The following is a 26,297-nucleotide window of genomic DNA, read 5'->3' as shown; positions in this document are numbered from 1 at the left end:
TCAATAAATGACTGGAGCGATGTTACAAAAAAGTAACATTGCATGCCTTCATTGGACTGGCAGGATACATTTGAGGAGTTTTTTTTGCGTGCCACTCAATTGTGTGAATACTCATTTGGAATTGGCAGGTTGGGGCTACGCACTTGCACAAACGGCCTTTTCTAATAAAAAAAAAAAAAAAGAAAGAAAACAAACAGGCTGAGAGGATTAAATGTCTAGAGCGCGACAGGTTGCGTATAATAGCATACACATAAAGTAGAATGACGATCGGTATGAGGTATGGCATGCGTTCTTCTCATCTAATCGTTAGCGCACATGTTTTCGTCATACCCAAACTAGAACTACTTCCTGCTTCCGTGTCTAAGAATCATGGGAAATGTAGTCCTAACTAGCCTAATGCCGGGCAGTCAAACAAAAAGGTAAACGGCACAACTAGATTCCAATTCACTATTTATTAAATTAAATACAATTAAATTTTATGACTTTAAAATAGCCATAGTCACTTGCTGAGGTTTTTTTTTTCTTTCATTGAAATATATTAACCCATTATTGTATCAATAATGAAATGAGTCAAAATATGCAAAGAATAAGGGGTAGGACTAGATAAGTTTTCAACTTCTTCCTACTCCCTTTTGAACATGTAAACCGTGACTAATGACTGTATAAGGTTTTTCTTCTTTTGAATCTTTTGTTTTCTGCTACTTGTTTGTATGTTCAATAAACAAACAAACAATCAAACAAACAAACAAACAACAAAAAGCTGCCAGGATCAAGCAAAAAATATTGGATAATGGTGAGTACAATGACTTGCTTAGCGCTGTTGAACTGTCAACCAAGATATTACTTTAGGTAATGCTAAATGCTAACAACCTTTGCTGTCATGATCGAATATTTTTTTTAGAATCGAGTAATCGAATAAGCAGAACATTTTTATTTTGCGTTCAAGTGTATTACAAAACCATTTTTTCCCCTGATTACTGTTTAACCAGTGATTATTTATTTCATATAGTGATTATTATTTATTTATTTTATATTTTTAAAAAGGGGGGGGGGGGGTTGATGCTGTACTTGCCAAACTTTTTGAAACCGATTATGCTCCGGTTTGGTCATTGCTTTCGAAAAAGAAAAAAAAAAAAAAGAAAAAAAAAGAGATGTTTGCAAAAGTCTTAAAAACAAAACATCGGAATTAGTGAATAATTACTGTTGAGATGCTAAAGTAAAACGATTACTCAATTATCAAAAATAGATTAATTTCATAATCAATTACTTGATTAATTTTGCCAGCTCTGAACACAATCACCAGATTGACTAGTGATTCAATTTGTTATGGTGAGAATTTGTTGTATATTTTCAGCATCATTAAATGAAGGTCTCTAAAACGATGAATTGTTTATCAAAATAGTTGTTTGATTAATCGATGAGTTAAGTTATGGTAGTGTCCAGTAAGTTACCGTAGGCACTGTATTAAATTCCAAGGGAAATGAGCAAAATTTGAAAAGTGGTACTTCTCATTCGCCGTCTTGCACCCGAGCCCAATCACCATTCAGCGCGTGGGCCCGGCCGGTGCGATTGCCTGATGCCGTCAATTTGCGATGCAACGTGATGTAAACTCTCCAAGCAAGTGTGTACGATGTGCCGATGAGTCACTGGGAACAAGCAGCAGACCCGAAATGTAGTCAGAAGACGGCAGATGCGTTCACTAATGCCGCATCACCTGCAGGCCTCGCTCCATCTTGCGTTTAGGACGATTGAGAGACATTGATTAGCCGTCAGTTAAAACGCGACGGGAAATGAACCGGGGGGGTCCCCCGAGTACCTTAAAAAAAAAAAAAATTTAAAATTAAAAAGTATCGACCATTCATTGTACGCGGCAGAGGATTAATTCCAAAAATAATAATAATTTATCTCTTAAACTGACATCTAATTAATATTGATCGGCGCAGCATTTTCCACAAGTAAACATGTATTCTTCCCCCAAATCAATAACTTTTTAACTGGCCTCGCATTCTACTCTTCATCTGAGTCAAGGTCGGCCCGCTTTAGAAAGCGGCGAGTAGCTGTGTGAAAAGACTCGACACGCTTCATTTAAGTCTCAACACCGCAAACGCCAACCGAGGGGTATCAATAAAGTTATAATCAGGCCTGCGGCCAGATGGATTATGTTTGTGATGCGTTTTAAGCGCCGTGCCGAGACACGACGACGCTCCTCTGAGGTTGTTTGTCGCCGTGATCGGCTTTTTTTTTTTTTTAAGATCACAAATATTTCAGCAAATTAAAAAAAGAGGTCAATCCAATGGTGGGATTATGCTATTTATGATTTTACTGAAGCATTCCCACATATATTATTGTGATTTTTATTCTCTTTGCCGAGAAACAACTCCCACATAATACTTCCGATTTATACACCGTTCAAATTTCAACTTGCTTCAAAAATTCGCAGCGACACATTTTTTACAAAATCATATAATTTTCACCTCGCTTTTGTTCATGAACTAAAATATCCACAGATTTTAGTTATTGTTTATCAACTCATTCACTGCCATTGACAGCTATAGACTTTAAAAAATATATTTTTAACTATTTCTATTAGTTTACCATTTTTTTCCCTCATTTTTTGTTAAGAGTATGAAAAACTTGAATTTTTTTGGTACATTTAGAACTGACATAAAAAAAATTAAAAAAGTGTTTAGTTTTTAATAATCTTTTTTTTTTTAAGAAAAGATTATTCAAAATTAGCGGTGCATGACTTCACGAGTTAACTCACAATTAATCACAAATTTTATATCTGTTCAATACAATAAAAAAAAATCTAGGTTTTCATACTCCTGTTAACAAAAGTGGGGGAAAAAATGTTAAATAGTTCAAATGAATTTTTGACGTCTATAGCCGTCAATGGCAGTGAATGAGTTAATGAGGGTTTTAGTCTAGTTTTAGTCTGTGTGACGACAAAATTATTTTTTGTTTAGTTTTACGAAATGAACACTAATTGCTGCATTCTTTTGAAATGCCATTTCATAACGAAGAGCGAGTTCACAAGCTAGCTTTTTGCTAACAGCGTTAGCTTCTGATAAGCCGCACTTCATTGCTCCGTGGCGGATGAGGGAGAATTAGTGTACATACACATTCTCGTGTATGATTCCTTTCCTCAAGTGAACACGCTTTTAATGTCTTTCCGGGCACTTGATTTATTTTTATTTTTATTTTTTTCTGCACACCCTGGGCTTGGCTTCCTTCCACAAGCAGAAACGAGCATCCGGCCAGAACGCACACTGGCTTGCCAGGGGACATATTTTAGAAAATGGACTTTTTAATATCTGGTACAAAAAAAATAAATAGTTGGATGCCCACCCATCAGGTGTGAAATTGAACAAGCAAGTTTATCTTTTTGTTACCTGCCTCATTTTGGAGTCCTCGTGCATTTCCAACCCACTTGTGGCTCATTTACATAAATAAAGTCATGCAGGTGGGAATGGTGAAGATCCTGAGCCTCTTTCAAGCAACAACAACAACAACAAAATTCTCGTGTTAATTAGTAAGGAAAATAACACTATGGGCCCCATTTTTCATAGACAGCCGCCCGTGCTTCATTTTTGTGGGTAGGCAAGTCTAGCCTGTTTATGAATTTGGTCGATCTGCTAATTTGGTGACCAAAAAGTAAATGCGGAGACAAGAAACAGGGTGTGTGAGGTCTACTGTCATTCTTGATCCTTTTGGAATTTTGACACAAGTGTAATTGCGACATGTAGGAACTGTTTTAAATTGTGAAAAGAAAAATCCATCATCTTTCTCCTACTTTTAGTAGTGCCCAAAAAAAAAAAAAAAAAAAGTGCCATTATTCATTCATTCATACTCCTCAGGGCGCCGATTCGCCGCCATGGAGTTAACCGGAATCAATAATCCTGCCGCCGAACATCTTGGCATCAAAGAGGGGAATTTCTGCCACTGTAAAGAATATCAAGTAGACGTGCACCTTTTTTTTTCTTTTACTGCCGCATGCCAATTAATTGCCGCAGAGTCAGACGTTGACGCACACTTTAAGCAAAAACATGCGCGCATTAACAATATTCATATTTGATGAAGCGCTCCATAAACCTATTAAAAAGGTCCACAAATGTTAACTTAGACGTCATAATAAAATGACTTATTACCCCACAGGATGAGCAAACTTGAGGTTTTTAAATGAATCTGAATGGGAAAATAAGATTTACACGAGTTTTGCAAGCAATCAAGCTGATTGTCCTCAAGCAGCATAAAGAGGGGACAACTTTAAATCATCTAAAAGCAACATAATGTGCTTACCGCCATAGCGACTTGAGGAGGAGATGACCTCTTCGTCTCCCTCAAAATGATTGTTGCTCTTTACTCGTCTCTTTGTTGCCTCCAGTACTTTCTAGAATGAGGAGGCAGCACAATTTCATTCAGCGAACGGTTGTTTAAGCGTCCAAACATCCACTTCCATTTCTTGCTCTTTTATTTAAACACTTGACTAGCCTCAATGGAAAAATCAATATATATATATATAAAAAAAAAAAGATAGCATATCATAGCAAATACATACAAACCAGATCAAATGGAAAATACGCCCTCGAGAGGATGTGAGCAGCTCAGACGATGTCATAAAAGAAACCATATCGGAAAAGCTATGATCGTAATGCTAATGGCACATACTTAAAGCTAACATTTGAATTAACGCATTTAGCATATATATAGGATCAATACTTATTCCCAACTCTCCATCGTAAACACAACTCGTCGGAAACTTGCCCCCCCGCTCCTTTCTAGGGGCCATGCTAGCGGAGGAATAGCTAGCTTGACCACTGGCTAACAGCAGTTAGCTTGACGGCTCACGTGACAAATTGTCATGATCCTGCGCTTCTGTATGTTGACCGTTTTTATATTTTTCCTCGGTCCTCCCTAATACACCCCTGCTTATCATTAGGAGGGCTTGTAAGCGCTGGGGAGATGGCTAGCTAGCTAGTTGCCGCAATATTGCTAACTCTAGTTCGATTTCTCTGCCACATTTTGCTAGTTCTCGCTCATTTTTGCTAGTTTCTTCTGTTTTGTCTTCTGTCTCAACTTGTGTTGTTTACATTCTGTTAGTAACTTTTCTTGGGAGTTTGAACTTGTTTTTTGTATTGTTTTTCCCTGTAGTCTACAGCTGAGTTCCTTTTTTATTCCATCTTTTTTTTTTTCTCTCCATTATATTCATTTCCCGCGTTAGTCTCCTTGTATGGTTGATATTGGAGAAAACAGGGAAACCTCTCAAAATGGTGCAGAGAGGGATCCAGACTGATACGAGATGGTCAGCTGCTAATATATAGTAAGCGCCCAACAACAGATTTGGCTCATTTATATATTTAAAAAGTATCCATGTATTAGTCGAAAATGTGATACAATGGCTAAAAAGATTTCACATTTCAATGTATCCTCAGAATGATGTTGTATTTTTTCCCAAAAATCAAACAATTGATCATTTATTTTTTAAAGCATAATTTTGTTCAATGAGTTTGGAATTCATTTCAGTTTTAAACTGTTGTTATAGATAATTCTGAACATTGCGTCCACAATGCGTTGCGATGCCAGCTTTTTATTTTCTTCTTCTTTTTTTTTTATTTTTATGTTTTTGTAGTTCATCCCAGCCTAAAATGAAATCCTTGTCCAGTATCCATTGTGTTAGCTTTAGCCTCGGCCTCCACTTCTACCTTAGCGTTAATGGAGATGGTACATTTAATTTGCCCACCAGGTATGTAGCCATAGCAACTTGGTGGCCACAAATTTGCATTTTGTGCACATTAAATCTATACAGACGCTCCCCTACTTACGAACATTCGAGTTACGAACAACGGTACATACGAACATGTCTGCGCGCATGTCAAAAAATGTTCGGAAAGAGATGCTGTAAGTTAGATTTTTTACTGCGCACCTTTTTCAGAGCACTGTAGTGCTTCTTTCCGCCGCTAATACCGCCGCTTGGCGCTGTGAGAGCTCACCCGGCATTGGAGGCTCAGCAACGTGTCGAGGAGGAGGAAGAAGAAGAAACGCCCGTCGCTCATAGATAAAGCCATCGCACTCTTCGAGCAGCAAGACCCAAATATTGAACGTTGCACAAAGGTTGCAAATCAATTGAATGATGCCATACAGTGCTACCGCATCATTTATGATGAAAAAAGAAGAAAACTGTGCAATCGTCGTTGGATCGCTTCTTTCGGCCAGTTTCTAGTAAATCCTCCAAGGAAGATACTCATCAACCCTCATCTTCTTCTCCGCGACCCTCAACTTCTTCCTACATTGAAGTTACGGAGGAGGAAGTAACTTTTGAAGCCCATTCCAGCGACGACGAAGAACCTCTCATGATATAAAATCCTCCTCTTCCTCCTCCTCCATCAAATCCTTAAGCATCGAGTACATCTTCCAAAAGTAAGTTAAACTTCATTTTATTTATCTTATTACGTACATGTACATACTGTGTGTGTCTCTCGCTCTCTCTCTCTAACATACGTAGTACAGTACTGTACGTATTCTCTTTAAACATAAATTATAATACAAAATATAGCACTGAAGCAACTTTACGAACAAATTCACCTTACGAACGATCGCTCGGAACGTAACTCGTTCGTAAGTTGGGGAGCGTCTGTATTGTGGCCAATAAAAAAGAAAAATAATGATCATTTTCCCCATGTCACAAATGAGGCTCCATAGATAAATGTTAAGTAAACAGTGTTTATATACTCATCATATTGAACCTAAATTCACTCAATCTCAAGTTTGTGTCTGAAATCAAAAGGACAGTATTTTTTGCAATTTGGCAGCAACATGTTATTGTCACATCTCTGCACATCGTCCACACCAGCACTTGTGGCTTTAACATACAATTCATATGCTGGCACACGCATGAATATCAGCGTATGTGCATGCTCCTGACACTCAAGCCAAACATGCACATAGCGTGCAAAATTGCAATTGCGGGCATGCATGTATCAGCACGCACACACGTGCGCACGGACGGGCTAAGCAGTTGATGGCCCTGGGCTGGCCCGTCTTTATCAGCCTAAGCCGGGGGCCGACTTAAGCCGAGGCTAGAGAGAAAAACCACTGAAACTGACACTTTTCATCCATTTCATATGAAATTCTGCCGGTCATTAATGATTTACGCTGTTATTTCGCATTCTGCGCACAGTGTCCAAACTTTTCTCTCACTCAAAGTCTTTGCATTGACTCATTGTGCACATATGTATTGCAACTTCGCAAAGGCTTTTTTTTTTTTTTTTTTTTTATGACGACAGGTGGTGCAAAGTTACGCTCTCCCCGAGGTCTTAAAAAAAAAGCTGATTGCATTTGTGTATTAAATTTGCCTTTGGATTGAATTAGGGGGGAGTTAAAAAATGTCCAGGAATCTCCGACACGAGCACAATTTGGAAAAGCGCCGCGGTCGCTTGCTCGTGCGTTCGCAAATCCCCTTTTTTCCTTCTTGCCTCCCTGCCGATTAGGCCTGCACGGGAGCGGGGAGCGGTGTTGACGGTGCTGCAGCACAACTCTTACAGCTACTTGAGTGCATACGTACGTAAAAAAAAAAAAAAAAAAAAGGGACATATTGTGGGAAATTAATACAGAAATTAGTTAATTAAACAAATGAAATTTATTTATAAATTAAATCTCAAGACCTTCTGCTCTACTGTTATGCAATAGTGGGGCTAATTTACATACAGTAACCACTCCCACACAGATTCTCAGCCATTGGCATGTTGAGCTAACCTTTTATGCATACACTTGCCGGCGAGATGCAAGGGAGCTTCCCAACGAATGCAGGACATGACCAAACAAGCCATATCATACCATACGTACTCGCCAGCGATAACCCGTTACGCATACACTTGCCGGCAAGACCACAAGAGCCATCGTGCCGATAGGCATATACAAACTGGGGAGAGCCAACCTGTTGTTACACATGAACTCGACGGCAAGATCCAGTCCACTAATATGCATGCATGTACTGGCAAGAGGACAGGAAATGAGCGCCAACTTCCCAAGTGGCACAGAAGAGGAGAAAGCCAAATGCCGTCCAGAATGCATACACTTGCTGGCAATTTCCAGCCTGTTGTTATGCATACACTTGCTGGCGAGATGATTAGACAAGAGCCAGTTTCAGTTTTGAGCTTCATAGCAAATGTACTTGTGTTATTGTGCCCTTTTCCCCCTAATAAATGTACCTAAAAAAAAAATTAAAAAAATGCTTAAAATTTTTTGAAAAGTGACACACTCCACTGTTTGTCTCCTAAAAAAAAAATAAGCGGAGAATGTGGGTCGTCCAGTTGCTGGTTGCCTTTTATTTTTCCCCAAGCGGCTGGTAGGCCGCTGATAAGGATACTTTTCCAGACTTAAATACAGTGAGTGAGAATTGATGAGACAATCAGCCTGCGCTTCTGTGTGCGACTTTTCTGATTGTAAAACGACGCAATGCCACTTGAAGTACCAAAGCGGGTCACTTGCTGGGGACTCTTTTGTACCCAATGCGTGTGTCACTGTCATTCCTTAATGACCTAGATAACAATTAACACAGAGGAACATCTGCTGAACATCGGCCCAAAAGTGGATCGTGATTCATCACAACTCTTTGCATGGACAAAATTGAGACAAACTGTCAGCGAATTCATAAATGATGAATTTTGTACTAAAGATATAGTTAACCTGTTTTGTTTGAACAATGGACTATATTTCACGGAGAAGGCGGGATTTCCGACTTCCGGGTTTTCACCCATCAACTTTGTTTCCGTTTCTGCACCGTGTGGGCCGCGTCCCAGTACGTGCGCTTTCGCCTTTGTGCCCCTCGGTTGCGCGTTCCCGTCGACGGGTGCGAGGCTGCGAGTGTGTAGCGTCTTAGCAGAGACGCCCTCCTGCCGATGAGCGGCACCGCGCGGTTGGGGGTGCGAGTGTAAAACCCGGAAGTCTGTGGCATCTACCCCATAGTATCCTAGGGAAATTTGGTTCAGAAGAAGAAGAATTATTAATTGGCACTAATATTTTTATTATTTAAAATAAATGTATAAACCAGTTATTGAGATAAATGGAATACATACATTTCAACGAACGAATGAATTTTTAGAGAGAAAAACAGCTAAATGAATGCAAAAGTATTTGAAGTCGTGTTAGCGACATTAGCCTTTTGTTACATCCTGTTAAGTCTTCCAGGACGCGGGGGAGCCGTCCCAATCCTTTTGTTGACATAACATGGATGGGGCGTGTCTGTGATTACAATGAATCCATTACTGACAAAACAAAGTTGGTCAAATGTCCAACTGGAGAACATCGCTCTTCGGGGGGGGGGGGGAAACGATAGCAAACAATTGGCACTACAGAAGTGAGTAACATGGGGTGCAAGTCCGTAAAAAGTACTTTATAGGGACAACAATAACATTGTCTCACCTGTGCACAAACATGAATGAAAACCTCCCCCATCATCTCGCCAGCTATTTTTAGGGGGGGGGCGGACCTCATCTGCAAGCGTGTCACCTTTTGTTGCTCCGTATCACACACCAATCCATCTCCTCTCCCTCCCTAAAAATTCCCTTCCCCTTCAGTTCATCTCAGTTCAACGGCTCCACCGACCGCCCGCCTCTCAGCCAAAAACTCCCTGCAGGCCCAGATCAAACGGTGAATCACAAAAAAAGTCCTTGAGAAAGGCGGCGGTTCCGTGTCAGCGCCGCGGCCCTCTCGCATCGTTTTGTCATCCTCTTCCGTCCATCTATTACTTCCTCTTCAGACGCCACACACGCACACACACACACACGCCGCTTTACCACACCAACTCTTCACTTCCAAAAATCTACCTCGGCGTGCTGAAGGCAAAGAGGTATTAAAAAAAAAAAAAAAAAAAAAAAAACATCTGCCTGCACACAATGGCCAGGAAGTCACATTAAAGCTGGCATGTGAGAAACGTTCAACTCCTCGATTCTATAGAAGCCCTCAATTTGCATTTACATAAGATAATTCCATTATTGCTTACAATGTCACACGCTGGCGAAATGGACACGCTATAGCGCAGAGATCGAAAGCAAAATGGTGGAGATAGTAAAACTATGAGTCCGTCATCTTTTGAGGAAGTGCAGAAGGACGCTTTTATATGGATGACATCCATTTGTTACAAGCGGCAGAATGACAATTTTGTGGTTATGTTATGCTAAGACCATGTCTAAATAGTGGCGCAGCTGGTCTACGGTGATTTTGGTGAATTCGATCTGGCAGAGGCAGACAGATTCTGAGCCTCAAGCGCATCGATGTCATCATATTTTATTCATGAATACAACTTCGGAATCAATGTAGAAATCAATGGATTGAAGATACCATCGTTACGAGGAGGGATGCCCAATAAGTTAGCCTGGGTCGTTAGCAGAGGTTAAAGAGAGTGTTTTTGTTATTCAAAGATGATTGATTCATTTCTGCTGTTCTTTTGGGCAGTGTGAGTTGCAAGGTTTCACTCTATATGCTCCACTGTAGGAAACAGGAAGTTCCCCTTTGTGCAACCAATCAAAAACATTGACACAAAACAACCAATGAGATGCAAGAACATGCGGACTTCCCGTGGCCGACAGAAAGAAAAACGCAATGGATAGGTTTGCCATTTGCTTGCAGCCCGTGTGCCTAATCTCCATCCCGAGGTAGTTGGCTCAGCATTAAAATTCTTAAACACTTTGCTTTTCATAACAATTAAACTGTCACCTGGTTAATGACTACACAGGGAATTCCACCTCCTGTCTGCTTCGGGGCATCTTTAAATGAAGCCAGATTTTATTTCCCATTTTGTATTATTGTCCTTTGAAGACCGGCCACTTGCCAAGTAAAAGATCATAAAAGTACAGTATTGCACAGTCTTACAAGTTTAATCAAATACGTTTGCATGTGAATGGGTGTGTCATACAGTCAGCCCTCACCCTGGGAGCTTTTTTTTTTAGCTCTGTCTGTGTGTGTGCGTGCATGTGCGTGTGCATGGTTGGGCTGGGGGAAGGGGGGGTGTATAAACGCAAAACCCATATCAAACGTTCATCAGCATTAGCCGTTTAGGGAGTTTTGTGGGTGAATATGTGTGAGAGAGAGAGAGAGAGAAAGTGAGAGAGTTGCATGTGTGTGAGAGAGACGACGAAAGAGTTGCATGTGTGAGAGACGGCGAGAGGGTTGCGTGTGTGAGTTGTCTGCATGAGAATGCGAGAGTTGTGTGCGAGAGACAGCGAGAGGGTTGTGCGTGTGAGAGAGACAGCGAGAGGGTTGTGCGTGAGAGAGACAGCGAGAGGGTTGTGCGTGAGAGTTGTGCGTGAGAGAATGCGACAGCGTTGCGCGCGTGAGAGAATGCGAGAGCGTTGCGCGCGTGAGAGAATGCGAGAGCGTTGCGCGCGTGAGAGAGATGGCGAGAGGGTTGCGCGTGAGAGAGATGGCGAGAGGGTTGTGTGCGTGAGAGAGATGGCGAGAGGGTTGTGTGCGTGAGAGAGACGGCGAGAGGGTTGTGTGCGTGAGAGAGACGGCGAGAGGGTTGTGTGCGTGAGAGAGACGGCGAGAGGGTTGTGCATGAGAGAGACGGCGAGAGTGTTGCGTGTGAGAGTTGCGTGCGTGAGAATGCGAGAGAGTTGCGTGTGAGAGTATGCGAGAGAGTTGTGTGCGAGAGTATGCGAGAGAGTTGTGTGCGAGAGTATGCGAGAGTGTTGTGTGCGAGAGAATGCGAGAGCGTTGCATGCGAGAGAGAGACGGCGAGAGGGTTGTGCGTGAGAGAGACGGCGAGAGGGTTTAGCGTGAGAGAAACGGCGAGAGGGTTGCGTGTGAGAGTTGTGTGCAAGAGAGTTGCGTGCGAGAGAATGCGAGAGCGTTGCGTGCGAGAGAATGCGAGAGCGTTGCGTGCGAGAGAATGCGAGAGCGTTGTGTGCGAGAGAATGCGAGAGCGTTGTGTGCGAGAGAATGCGAGAGGCTTGCGCATGAGAGATTCTGCATGAGAGCGAGTCAGAGTGTGTGAGTGACACTTTGTATGACTGTTTATCCAAGTGCGTGTGACAGGATGAGCGCATTGCGTGAGCAGGAGTGAATTCGAGAGTCACCAACAGGCCTTCATGTGTGCACAAACCCAAAACTCAATCAAACGCTCATCATGGGATCTCGGGAGTGGATTAACCGTTTGCTGCCAGACTTGAATCAAAGCGACAGGATGGAAGAGAGGAACTCATGAACACGTTAACAGCACACACGCGCACACACTGAGACAGGCGAAGGTGGCGTCCCAACGCCCCACAGCGGCTCACTGGCTTGCTGACTGGCAAGGTCACGCAGCTTTTCGGGCGCCGGCGAGAGCGCTGAAAGGCGGGAAAGGAGAATGCGCACACACACACACACACACACACACACACACGCCTGTGGGAATATTGCTCAGGCGCACACACAGCAACTTCCATGCATGCAGCCAAAGGATCAACTTTTCAGTCCTATTTTTGTGGGCGCGAGGCTTTCGTTTGGCCCCGGTTTGCCGGCGTCCGTCCGTCCTCCGCCAGGGCCTCTAATTGAGAAATAGCGAAGTGCGCCACATGAGTAACGATCGTCCCGGGTCGTTGAGTAACTTGCCACGCTAGTCCATTAGCGCTAATCTTATCTGGGAAATATTTTTTAAAAAACACACACACACACACAATAGGAGATCCTGTTATTTGGATCAGGCACGCTCGGAGGGTCTTAAGTGTCAGCACTCAAAGAAAAGTCGATTGGCCTCTTTTAAAAAAAGCGTCGCAGACCGATGGAGCGTCGAGATCTGTCAGCCGTGTGTGTGTGTGTGTGTGCGCGTGTGTGTGTGTGTGTGTAAACATTATTGATATTACATCATCAGCCGCAATCGATGCGACGCAGACCAATAAATGCTCGCCAACACATCAGGTAGAACCGCAGCGTTAACGAGGTTTCCAGGATTAGTCGTAGCCCTTTTGGAGGTCGAGCGAAGCCCTGCCGGTTAGCAAATTCACCATTTTTGGGGAAAAACTCACCTATTCACGACCGTCTATACATTTTCCCACGTACGAGGCATACCGATGAAGCTTCCAAGGAACATTTTTCTCACTTTTAAGGATCATTTTTGTTGGTATTTTATGGCACAAATTCCGAGGTTTACTCTTCAAGCATATTTTTCAGACTTTTAAGGCATTTACTTACAAAGCTGTTTCTGACTTTTGAATTGTATTTTTCCAACTTCCGATGTATAATTTCACAATTTTTTGAAACACATTTCATTGAATTTTAAGGCACGTTTATGGTTTGCTTTTCTTTTTTTTTTGGAGTTTTCTGATTGTTTCAAAGCATATTTTTGGACTTTTGGGCATATTTCAGTTTTTTTTTTTAGGTATGTTTCTCAGACTTTTTCCATGTTGTTCTTTTTTTTCCCACTTAAGCGGAATGTTTCCTCAAACTTTGGAATTTTTTATTTTTTTTTTTAACCTTTGTTTCCTCCTGAAGACCCCCCCTCCCCACATACACACTGGACATCAAACTCACTTGAGGGTCTCTTATTGACACAGATTCTCTCCATCACTATCAAAGTTGGCAAGCCAGGTTGATGATTTCAAATATGTTGAAGCAGGCAACACCAGCTTGGCCTTCCCGTCACGGCATCGGGTGTTTGATGCGTCTGTTGCCGTGGCGACGCGCGTCATAGTTGTCATACGGTGTGTGTGTGTAAACAATGCAAATGTTTGGGGCCATTAATAAAGCTTTAATGAGTTGACTTCATTAAGTGCATAACGCGTGAAACGCAATTAAGAAGAACACATTGCCTTGCATGTGCCCCTTACACACACACACACACTCGTATTTTTTTACCAAACACGAGGTCCTCGCAAATGCATTAATTGAGCACATTAAATGCGCATTGTGTAGCATCGCGTCTCGCAAGCTGCGCGGCAATTTGGGACCGTGAAAGAAACATCTGTGAACATTTGGCCAAATACGGCACTCACATCTTGCTTAACCACACAGATATTTTAATGGCATATTTTTCAAACTTTTCAGGCGTTGACTTCTAACTTTTAAAGGCTTTTTCTTGTGAATTTTTTCAAATAAAGACACATCTTTTATAGCTATAGAGTGTGTGTGCATGTGTGTTTAACCTTTGTACCTAACAAATAAATAAATAAATAAATAAATAAAGACACTTTTGAGGAAGTTTTCCTAAACTCTGAGTCTTATTTTTCAGATTTCTTTTAAAGCATGATTTTCAACATATTTTTCTGACTTTACAGTATATGCATGCTTTCTGACTTATAAAAGTATATTTTTCCAACTTTTGAGACATATTTCTTCACGTTTGAGAGATTTTTCCAAAATTAGAAATTTTATTATTATTATTATTATTTATTTTAATTTGCCAAACTTTCAAATTAAAATATTTTTGGGAATTTTTGCTTTTTTTTTTATCAGTTCGAAACACGTTTTCACTATTTAAAAAAAAATAAAGAATTTTTCATACTATTTGGGCATATATCCCCTGCTTATGTGGCATTTATGACACTTTTGATCCCTAATTTTCCCAAAATTTGGAGTCAAAATTTACCAAACTTTTCTCAAACTTTTGAGATATAAAACTTTGCAAGTTTTTGAGGAATACATTTCGGATGCATGAAACATATGTTAGAGTTAAATTATTGCTACTTTTGAGGTATTTTTTTTATTTAATTAAAAAAATTAATAATTTTACACACAAAAAAAAGGCGCAATTATTTATTTATTTATAGTTATTAAATATTTTTCTGACTAGGCTATATGGCATATTTTCCAGAATTTTGTGGAATTTTTTTTCCCTAAACTAATCCATAACGATATATTTTTTTAACATTTTTGATCATTTTTACTGAATATTTTGAGGCAAAAACGTCCACATTTTCAAGAAACACGTTTCCAAATTTCTTGGACAAAATTTTGCAAGCATTTGAGGCACAGTTTTTCCAGCTTTTAAAACATATATTTGCAAGCTTTTCCTCAATAATATTTTCTCCAAATATCAAATTGTATTTTCGTACCGTTTGCGGCACATTTTTCCAACTTGCGACTACTTGTGCGGTGACGCCAGACCGCTAGCGGTGTTAAGTGATGCCAACGGTCGACGCGGCTGCAGGGAGGTCAGCGATGACGGCCGTACGCACAAATGGGTGACGCGACGCAGGGACCAGCCCACAAATCAAGAGCACGACTTGGCTGGCTCTGCGGCAATACGCGACCAAGACTGCGCGTGGGCGCGCGTTTGTGTTGTAAAGTCACACTTAGGATGGCTTGTTACTGCCGACGTACATTTTTACGGGAGCTTTTTCTCAAAGTGTCAGCAAAAACATGTGCCAAATGACTATAAAATAACTCTGCCCTGTTATTTTCCTCGCTCTTTTTCCCCGCTTTCTCCTCAGACATCTGCTCGTCCAAATGTCTTGGAAAGGAGCGCGTCTAATCGTCAGACGCTCCTCTCCCCCACCCCCACCATGAAAAGAAAACGAAAAGAGTTGAATGCAAGTCATTTGGATGAGTGCTGCTTGATATTTGTTGGCCGGAGGGAGCGTCTGGAAGCGTCTCTTTTGCAATAAGGGATGGCGCAAAGCGGGCCCTGGCGGCGCTCGTTCAATCTCCCGCTCGTAAATAATTTGTGCCGGCTGTGGCGGTGGCGTGGCGCGTATATTATGGCGGGACTGTCACCACGTGGCGGCGGGTCCGGTTTTTGATTGACAAGAAGTGAGGATGGACGATTGATGGGTGAGAAAAATCAATAGATTGCCAACCTTGGCCAGGCAACTGCAAAAACTGTGCCGCAGTGAACGCATCACTTAGAAGCATAGAAAAAGAACAAGGGCCTGCTGTGTTTTGTTACAGGACTCCACAGTCTCCACTTTGTTGCCCTTAGTCTCCTCTAGGATACATTTGTCTAACTTGAAGTTAATATAAATTAGCACAAGCACAGCTCTGAATGCAGCGTTGTTGCAATACACAGTCTCCATTTAGGTTCAGTGGCCCTTAGTCTCCTGAGATAACATTTGTTTCACTTGAAGTTAATACAAACTTGCATGAGCACAGTTCAATATTGCAGTATTAAGCCACGATCACCCGTTTGCTGCATTTGCCCATAGTCTCATCTTGGATAACAATTGTGTAATTTGAAGTTAATACAAACTAGCATTAGCGCAGCCCTTGATGCTGCAATATCTCTACTTTGCTGCTACTTTGTCTCCTTTGTAGTCAATACAGATAGCATTAGCTCAGTATGTGCCTTAGCTCTGGATTCTGCAGTATTATCCTCTACCGTTGCTCCTTTGCTACAGAAGCCCTTAGTCTCCTCTTGCATAACATCTGCCTCTGAAGTAAAAACATGCTAACTTACCTTGTGCCTTAGCTCTGGAGTATTATTCTACAAAGTCTCGACTTCTCTGCAATGACCCTTAGTCTCGTTTTGGATAACATATTATACTCCACAGTCTCCACTTCACTGCATTCTCCTTAGTCTCCTATTGGATAATGTTTGCTTCCTCTCAAGTCAACACAAGCTATCCTTAATTTAGCTTAGGTCTAGAAACCGCAGTATTATACTCCACAGTCTCGCCGCTGGAGCCCTTAGTCTCCTCTAGGATAAAAGAGGCTTTTCAAAAAAAGTAATTAGTCAACGCCACGTCAACACTTGACTAGACTTCTCCATACCCATATTTGAATGTAGCCTAACGAGCTATAATAAAAAAATAAAATAAAATAAAAAAAAGCATCCATCCACCTACCGAACCGAACCTAACAGTTAAAGCTAATAACTTAATACTTTAACTGCAGGAGGCTTTGAAGGCACGTTAGCGACATTAGCCTTTTAAGCCCTCCCTCAGCGGCGCGCCGACATTGCAGCGCGGACGATTTTTATCGGCTGGCGGGCTTTCACGTAAATACATCATTGCTGCACGCGTGTAGACGAAGACGTGCTGTAGATCATCGCGCTCGACCATTCAAGGCAGTCGGCCGTAAAAAACACACACGCTGCCACGCTTCACCTCTCCTGCCATCCGCCCGTGTGACACTCGTACATCTCACCGCGCTCGCACACACACACAGAATGGCGAATAAGTTGGGCGGAAGTAAGCGGGTCATATCCCGCTATGATTCCCGCTGCAGTTTGTCTGATGCGGGAAGAGTGAGGCGGCAAGGGAATGGGAATATTATGCAAATGAGGCCGTGATTGTAACCGTGGTGACGACATGGAGGGAAATGGTGGGATTTAAGACTCCCCGGTGGGGGTAAAAGAAGGCAAGTTGGCGTCGGAGCACGAGGTGGTGGGGGGGGGGGGGTGGGGGAGCTACCAAGTTTAAGACCTAACTATTATGTATAGTTTTCGATGCATTTGGTTCATACGTAAACAGCATTTTAGGTCAATAAAATACACGTTTATATTTACACGAAAAGGAAAAGGAATGGCAAGAGTGAGAAAGAAAGAAACATGGACGAAAGAGGAAGGAAATAATAAAGGAAAGAATGAGGTAGAAGTGAAGAAATCAAAAGAGGAAATAAGGATGTCGTTAAGGAAAAAACAGTCTACACACAATTTAATTTTAAACCAAACATCAAAGACCTCTTTTCACCAATTGGATTAGTTTTTGTAAAGAGGCAATTCTTTGACGACTTGCATGTTTAGTAAACGTAGAAACTAACGGACATGGTTACTCAACATCAAAGAGAGTAAAATAGGATTTTAACCGAAGTGATGTGTCCATCAACATTGTAAACCTAATGTAAACATCAAAGACATTCTGACTTAACCTTAACCCCCGAACGCGTTTTCAAACACGAAAGTTGAATCGTTGAGTCAAATTAGCCTTTACGACAATTCAGTCTTTGATCAACCGACTGAATATATTTGTAAATCCCATAAGTTGACTTTTTCCAGATCAAAAGAATTTACTTTTTGATAAACATAACCTCTGCTTTGTCAAACATCAAAGACAATTTTAATCTTTCTACTTTGAAAACCACTAAGACTTCAAAGAACCAAACAATTAGAGAACATTTGACTCTTGACAATGGATTAAGGCACCCCCACCCTCTTAAAAAAAAAAAAAAAGTCCTTTAAAAATGCACGTGGCGCCGCTTACAAGATGACAAGAGCAGGCCTGTTCATCTTGACTGATGAGAGGTTGCAGGTGATAAAAAAAAAAACAGCTGGACTGTTCCGCCCCCTGCTGGTGGCGCTGACACAGTACACTTCACATTCTGTAACACTGTAAGCTAAAATTCAAGCAGCATTTCCCATCCATTCTTATCTAATCTAACGTGTTTTAGGATTTATTATTTATGTATTCATTTATTTATTTTGCTCCGCATCGCATGAGAAGACAACCTAATTAATTTTACCTCATGTTATCATTACAGTTTTTCATTAGTTGTTTTTGAATTTGTAATTAAATTTCTCTAAACTAGTTTGTTTTTTTTTTCTCGTTTCTTGGAACAAGTTTTCAAACCTTTGACACATCCATGCAAATAATTCTGTATATTTTTCTGCTGTTTCACATTCTAAATTACTCATGCCATGTCGATCAAAATTTATTATAAAGGGTCTCTGATGAATGAAAAAAAAAAATTCTCGTGTGTTACAAAATTGGAAATTCATAAAGTTCAACCGCTAGTTGCCACAAAACAACTGCAGGTTCTCATCAACCTTTAAATGGTCTCGGACAGGTTTAGGAAGAGTCCGAATGTCATAGATTAACACTTGATTAACTTCCCCTGGATACTCTCATTTTGTGGCCTAAACCTGTATAGGCCTAAATTTTAAAGTACTGTATTATGGCACCATAAGTTATTATATATGCAACCTTTTATCTACAGCAACACTTCAAAAGCATAAATAAAAGTAACTCAGCACAACTAAGCACTGCAACAGAAAAAGTTGTGGTGCAGAAATTTAGGCAGTTATGAACACCCTTTAAATGTCTCAATATCCAAATGTCATAATCGCACCACATTTCATTTGAACAAGGACACAAGGAACTGATTCAAACTGCAAGAATCTCTAAGTCGCAGTCTTACCGGCTGCCTCTGGTGTTCGAAGATAAGTTTTGTCGGCCAGCAAGAGAGTTCCGACCAGAAGGCAAGCGTCCTTTTGCAGCTGCTACTTGATTTCTAATTAGTTGCACCAACGTCAGGCAGCAGCTGGGCAGTGTTTGTCCTTCCAGTTCACGTTAGGTCTTCAGCCATTGTTGTAGTCCTTTTAACTGTCCGTTTGGCTTGACAATAACAGTGGCGATAAAATTGACAATTGCCTTGTCTGAATGCGTGACTTCATGTTTCAATGACACATGACACATTTAGCTTCAACTTCTTCCACCGGCTAGGCTTGTCACAGCTAGGAATCCGATTTGGATCAGGGAAAACATATTTTCCAATCCATCACAACAGGAAGTGTACAGGAAGTGCCTCAGAAGAGCCCCAAAATCAACAGGAAGTGTCTCCGATTGAACAGGAAGTGACCCAGAAATGCTCAGATAACAACCAACTACGGTTCAGCATCAGAAAAGGTGAGCCGGGATTGGTTGTTTCCTGAGCAACTGTGATGTCATTTTCAGTTGACATCATGTGGGCAAAATGGCCGCCCCTTGAGATGCATTTAAAATTGGGTGGATTTTGATGCGTAACTCGTATTCCACAAACGGGATATCAAACCTTCATAAATTTTATATAATAGGTACTTTAGTGTAAAAAAAAAGAATAATTTAAAAAAAATGCATGCAAATTGTATGTAAAAGTGTATTTTTTTTTTAATGAAAAAGTCTCCTGACATCAGAACAAAAAAAAGCCAAAGAAAAAATAATTTGTATGTTGTCCTTGAAAAACAAATGTAAAAATAAAAAATTAAAATAAATCATAAAAAATATTTTGAATCTTAAATGTTAAAACGTAATTCAACATTTATTTTAAAATAATAATTGCAAATGTATTTAGAAAATATGTACTGATATAATCCGGTCCTGGAGAGCCCTTATCCAACCTGTTTTCCACAACTCCCTCCTCCAATTAAATTTTTTTTTTTTATTATTGTTAGGAGAAGTCATAGCATCGTTATGTTTTATCTTTATTATAAACTGTTGAACACGCTGTAGCTCCCTTTGGTGGTGCGCGCCGTGACCACCAGGGGGTGGTAGAGTACCAGTAAGATTTGATGAAACAGAACGCTGTTTTTCACACAGGATCAGGAACTCGTATTGTACGCTTGTGGCAAAATAAAACTTATACATTCTAATTTTGTTAGCATGTCAATAGCCTTTGGTATTGTATGTTAGCTTTAAGCTAAGTTTTGTAAAGTTATGTGGTCAGGTTAAATACACATGTAATTCTTTGTTTTGTATTTCTACAATAACATTTCAATAAAGTTCTTCACTTAGCTTCTTTTTTTGACGAATTTTCTAGGTCGCTTTGTAGCAGATCTGGATAAAAGTGTGAGAGCACAGATCTAACCCATTCAAATATAGTTCATCCATTATAATACGACTTGCACACTTTTTGTAATTTAAAGAATGTAATATTTACAAATGACCTGCCTTGTCTTTCTTGGCCAGCAGAGGGCAGTATAGCTTTAGGGTGGGAAAAAAAAGGAGGTGGAGCGTGTTGACAGACGCATGAGTCTGTGATTGGCTGAAAAGTTTGGGGTATGTCTTGACCCCTCACTGAATTCTCTATAAAAAAAAATCCATCTGAGAAGTTTCATTCCTTGCAAGCCAGCAACAACGTTTGGGATAACTTGGAATAACCGCAGTTGGATTTGGACCTTTTGGGATTTCTTGTGGCTTTTGACGTCATGGCCAAGTTTGGGGTGCTGCTGTGCGGTTTTGCGCTCAGCTTCCTGGGCTGGTTGGGCATCGTGATCGCCACGGCCACCAACGATTGGGTGGTTCTGTGCCAATATGGTCAACTGGACATCTGCAGCATGATGGACGTAGTGTGGAGCACCGGCCCGTGGGCCGAATGCGTGTCCTCCACCAGATTACAACGCTGTTTAGCCTTCCAGATCTTTGACCTCCCCGGTAAATGATTTGCCTGCTGATTAAAAAAACGAATTATTTGAAATTATTTTATTATTTTTTTTATTTATGTTTTTTACATGATTATTTTATGGTAAACAATGTAAGAACATTGTGATAAAATTATTTTCACACAAGTTTAGTTTAAGAAATACAGATATATATATACACATATGTATATAACATGTTTGCATATACCTGTAGATGCATATATTTAGATTTTTATTTTTCTGTATTCATATTTTATTGCTTTGGAATCTTCAGATCAACAAATGTATTTTATTCATATTTTTGGGATTTATTTAATAATTTATTTCATAATTGTGCTGACAAGCTTGATCCTGGTTCATCATATTAAATCAAATTTGAATTGTACTTTAATATTTTTAAAAATATTTTTCATTTGTTATATTTTATTAGATAATATATATATTCATGTATATTCTTATAGCATATTTTAAAACCTTTTTTAATTATATCGTCTCATTTTATCAATTAAAAATTATTTTTGGGAAAAAAAATTATGATTAAATAAGTAAGTAAGGCAAATTTGATGTATTTATAATAATGATTTTATGCATTTATTGAACTAATTACCTTAAATATTTATTTGATTAATTTTCTTTATTTAAATTCAATATATAAATCTACACATTAAGAGTAAGATGAACTTGATGTATTTACAATTGCTTTTGTTTTATTTTGTACATTTTTGAATGAAAGATATTTAATTCCATGAAATATTTCTGTGCTTAATTTTTCACATTTTATTTATTTATATTTAAGTTCAATAATATGTATAAAGTTGAGTTTCACACTCGCATTTCTGTTTCCGTAGCCTACGTCCAGACGGCGCGTGCTCTCATGGTCACGGCTTCCATTTTGGGACTGGTTGCTATGGTGATTGTTGCCATGTCCATGCCGTGCACCCGCCTGGGTACGAGCGCCCAGGGTTCCAAAAACAAGCATGCTGCCGCGGGTGGAGTCCTCATGCTCATCGTTGGTAAGCGCTTTTCTGACCCTTGGGCCAGAGGACGTTGACGCCAATTTTTTCCCCGTGCAAACTTAACACCAGCCGACAAAACAAAATGAAGCCGCGATATTTTCCTAAAGCACTGCAACTGTCTTCATTCGGGTCGTTGTCCATCTGCACTGGGAAGCGCCCAGATAAAGAAGCCTTCATGAAACCCATTGCTAAATGCAACAATCGCCTTGCAATGTCATGGCGTCATTTCACTATGTTTGTTCTTGTTTGTGATTCAGGACTATGCGGGGCAATTTCCACCGTGTGGTTCTCCCTTGGCATGTATCTGAGCGGACAGCTGATGTCCTTCGGCTACTCGCTGTACGCCGGCTGGGTGGGCGTGGTCTTGTCACTTTTGGCCGCCGTCATCCTGACCTGCTGCTCTTTGTCGCCGTCCGCCCGCCCGTACCAGGAAGGCAGGAAGATGGTGGCGTACACAGTGCCGGCTGCTGCCCCCCCTGCTGCCGTGGGTGTCTCTTCCAACCACGCCAAGAGCGTCCACGTCTGATGGGGTCATAGGTCATGAGGTCAAGCGTCAAGTTTCTGAGGGGGCTCTAGCCTTCGGACTTCCTATCCATGGATTGACACAAGATTTTATTAATCAACTTTTTTTTGTTTTCTATGGCATATTGGATTCATTTGGGGGGAAAAAACTATTTTTGATGGCTTAGGTTTTTTTCTCCTGTATTTCTGAATCATTTAATTCCTGTTTTTGGAATGTTCCCTTTTTAAATGGCAGGGGGGAAAAAACTGAAAACAGGGAAAAAATACTCTGAAAAACAATTTTTTTTTCTGTTTTTTGTAATCTTTTGGGGGTTTGTCTTACGTACTCATTTTTTTCCCCCGTTCTTCAGAATCTTTTTGAAGAAATAAACCAAAAAATAAAATAAATCAATTTAAAAAGTTTTTTTTCAAATGATTTTGTTCTCTTTTTAGAAGCTTTTTTAATGTAAAAAAAAAGAACAAAATAACTCAGAAAAAGGAACCAAAGTTTTTCATAATATTTCCCACTGCTTTTTGAAAAAAAAAAATCTGTTTTCTTTTTTATAATGAAAGAAAATACGTCCAATACGTTCAATAAAAAAATTTTAAAAAAATACTCTGAAAAACAAAAATAAAAAATGTAATGTATGGGGGGGGGGACAAAGAAAAATATATCTAAAAAAAAAAAATTCTGAAAGAAAATAACAAAAACCACAAACATAATGTTTTACTAAAGCCCAATTTTACATGTGTTTGTTGTGTCCCCCCAAAAATATTCAGTATTCCTAAACTCTTATCTTTGGGGTTATTTATTGTTTGTATGCACTCTTGTTCTGATTTTTGATAATAAACTGTTCCACAAAGAAACTCTTATCGAAGGTGACTTTTCTTTCCGGATTCACGATGAAAGTTTAAGTTTTGTGAGTATTAATTCATACAAAAGGTTCTTAGTTTTGATAGCATATTGCTGACACCCAAAAAAAGGGCTTGTGATCCTATTTTGAAAAACCTTACCTTGAAACCTTAACCCTGGTTTAAAACTCTTAACTTGAAACCCCATTATGAAAACACTAAACTTTGTAAACCCACTAGTTCAAACCCATAGTTTGAGAGCCTAAGCCAAGTTTAAAACCCAGTTTTGAAAACAAACCCTAATTTGAAACCCTAACCCAATTTTAATCATTCCTATTTTGAAAACCTAATTGCACTTTTAAACCCTAATTTGAAACCCTAATCCTAGTTTAATATCCCTGTTGTGCAAACCATATCACACTTTAAAACCCCAGTTTGAAACCCTAACCCTATTTTAACACCCTACTTTGACATGCAAATCCTAAACCTTTTTCTTTTAAACCGAACCCCAGGTTAAAACCCTATTTTGAGAACCTGAGCCTTTTTTAAAACCTTAATTTGAAATCCTAACCCTAGTTTAATATCCCTATTTTGCACTTTAAAAAATCCCAGTTTGAAACCCTAACCCTATTTTAACACCCTACTTTGACATGCAAATCCTAAACCCTTTTTTTTTTAAAAACCGAACACCGGGTTAAAACCCTATTTTGAGAACCTGAGCCTTTTTTAAAACCTTAATTTGAAACCCTAACCCTATTTTAACACCCTACTTTGACATGCAAATCCTAAACCCTTTTTTTTTTAACCAAACCCCAGGTTAAAACCCTATTTTTAAGAACCTGAGCCTTTTTTAAAACCTTAATTTGAAATCCTAACCCTAGTTTAATATCCCTATTTTGCACTTTAAAACCCCAGTTTGAAACCCTAACCCTATTTCAACACCCTAACTTGACAGGCTAACCCTAGTTTAAAACCTTTTCTTTTTTTTCACCAAACCCCAGGTCAAAACCATATTTTGAGAACCTGAACCTATTTTAAAACCCTAATTTGAAACCCTAACCCTTGTAAAAACCTACATTTGAAAACAAACCCCAATTTGAAACCTTAACCCCAGTTTAAAAACACCATCGGGACGCTTTACTGTTGTGCTTATTGACTACATCTAAATTGTTACAATTGTTTACTTTTTTGTATGCTTTTATACTAAATTAATAATCGATCAATAAATACAACAAAGAATTTCAGCAGGATATGAATGTTATGTCTGATGTCATATAAAGTTGAAATGACATGAATGAATTCAAAATGACTTTTTCACCCAATAAGTCAATCTAAGAGTGGAGACGACACATTGTTTTTTTTCTTTTGTATTTGCAATAAATAACTTTTCATGAAAACAACAACAGCACAACTCAGCAGAAAAGAAGTGCACCCGAGAGCAAGTTAACAACTCAAGACACACACACACACACGCGCGCACATAGAAGAAATCAATAATAATAATAATAATTAGAAAAAAAAAAACACATTTGACATTTTACAAAACAACAAATCCGAGGGAAAGAATCGGGGATATCTATCGGTTACTATGCGAGAGACGACAACAAACAACACAATCACAGGAAGAACACGGAGGACAAAAATCAATATTGTGTGTTGTACAATTGTATTAAAATATTCTCTGCATGTCTTCCTGCTTCTCAACCGTCTGCTATTCGAACTAGATTTGTTTTTATACACATATATTATAAAGGAGATTAATCATCGCGCTGTTGTTAAAAATAAAACTTTTTCTAGTCAGGCCTCCTTGCGATTGAAGCGTGACTTACAGGAAGTCGCTGTAGAAAAATACTCGCTATGTGCTCTTTAGGCCGTTTTTTTTTTTTTTGTCATCTCAGAATTCGTATGCCGGCCGGATGGAAACTCATTTTAGCTACTTGGAATCGCTCAAAATGGAACTTTGTTAGCGCAACGTGGCCGACTGTTGCTCGGAGCGATGCGTGCGTGGGAAGCAGGAAGTGGGCGTGGTTTCCACAGTTTTTTTTTCGAATTCTGATTTCGCATCCGATTTGAAAATTTTGACATCCAAAATTTGAATTGCTTTTATTCGCTACATCATACGAGCTTGTTTTTGACACAATTTGGTAGGAATTCATACAAAAAAGTGCTTGGAATTAGTGAAAGGTATAATATATATATATATATATATATATATATATATATATAATATATATATATATTATATATATATAATATATATATATATATATATAATATATATATATATATATATATTTTTTTTTTTATTATTATTACTGTTGAGGTGGCCGGTTAATTCCCAATTCAACCTTTTTTTGTAGAATTTGCTAAGACACTTGATGTCCAGCAAAAGAAAAGAAAAAAATATATATATATATTTTTTAAACACTATTTGCTCATTTATTTTTGCTTGAATCTACTATTTAAAAAATAAATAAATGGCACGATTTGCTGTAACAGTACTTTTTGTCAAGGCAAACATTTTATGTTATTTATTACGTGTGCGAATGTTTTTTAAACAATTTTTTCGTATAAGGTATGTAACAATTTCTTCATTGCACTGCTTAACTCTTGCTAGAAAAGAGTCCAAAATATTTGCAATTTGTGTGTAAAGTTTATCAGTGTAGTGCTAAAAGTTTTCTGTTTCGTTATGTTCACTTTTTATCTGATTAGCTTGTTTAGCATTTAACATTTATGAACATTTTGCGCCAACTGTACAGAAAAAAAATATTTAAAATATATATTTTTTTATAGTAGGAAACTTTTGTTTTATGCTATTAACTTTTTTTTATCATATATTTTGAGGTTAAGCTAAAAAAAAATTGGTTAAAATTTATTTTGTGATTTATTAATTTTGGTGGTGA

At 39.3% G+C, this 26,297-nt stretch overlaps 2 protein-coding genes across 8 annotated transcripts in view; one reads left to right on the top strand and one right to left on the bottom strand.

The window, feature by feature from the left end:
- Positions 1–19,442, bottom strand: part of grin3ba (glutamate receptor, ionotropic, N-methyl-D-aspartate 3Ba) — a 179,377-nt gene extending 159,935 nt beyond the window's left edge. For 5 of the 7 annotated variants that reach the window (XM_077562151.1, XM_077562141.1, XM_077562169.1 and 2 more), the window contains exons 1-2: positions 19,048–19,442; positions 4,300–4,390 (exon numbers count right to left, since the gene is read on the bottom strand). The gene's annotated coding sequence lies outside the window, so the exon portion shown is untranslated. The remainder of the gene's footprint in view (positions 1–4,299; positions 4,391–19,047) is intronic. The other 2 variants (XM_077562197.1, XM_077562187.1) reach the window with 1 other exon arrangement.
- A 1,295-nt stretch (positions 19,443–20,737) lies between these two features.
- On the top strand, positions 20,738–23,395 carry LOC144061948 (claudin-11-like). Its single transcript, XM_077582906.1, has 3 exons — positions 20,738–21,038; positions 21,874–22,038; positions 22,299–23,395. The coding sequence occupies exons 1-3, from the start codon at positions 20,813–20,815 to the stop codon at positions 22,565–22,567; spliced, it is 660 nt and encodes a 219-aa protein (XP_077439032.1). The 5' UTR covers positions 20,738–20,812; the 3' UTR covers positions 22,568–23,395.
- The last annotated feature ends 2,902 nt before the right edge of the window (positions 23,396–26,297 follow it).

The sequence above is a fragment of the Vanacampus margaritifer genome, chromosome 1 (assembly GCF_051991255.1).
Source record: "Vanacampus margaritifer isolate UIUO_Vmar chromosome 1, RoL_Vmar_1.0, whole genome shotgun sequence".
Classification (NCBI taxonomy): domain Eukaryota; kingdom Metazoa; phylum Chordata; class Actinopteri; order Syngnathiformes; family Syngnathidae; genus Vanacampus; species Vanacampus margaritifer.
The sequence above is the reverse complement of the archived record's forward strand: the minus strand, read 5'-3'. Positions and strand labels throughout refer to the sequence as shown.

Excerpts from the sequence above, each read along its gene's own strand:
- LOC144061948 (XM_077582906.1), top strand. The coding sequence starts at position 20,813 with ATGGCCAAGTTTGGGGTGCTGCTGTGCGGTTTTGCGCTCAGCTTCCTG. Across the intron at positions 21,039-21,873 it reads CCAGATCTTTGACCTCCCCG|CCTACGTCCAGACGGCGCGT; the intron begins GTAAATGATTTG and ends CTGTTTCCGTAG. Across the intron at positions 22,039-22,298 it reads AGTCCTCATGCTCATCGTTG|GACTATGCGGGGCAATTTCC; the intron begins GTAAGCGCTTTT and ends TTTGTGATTCAG.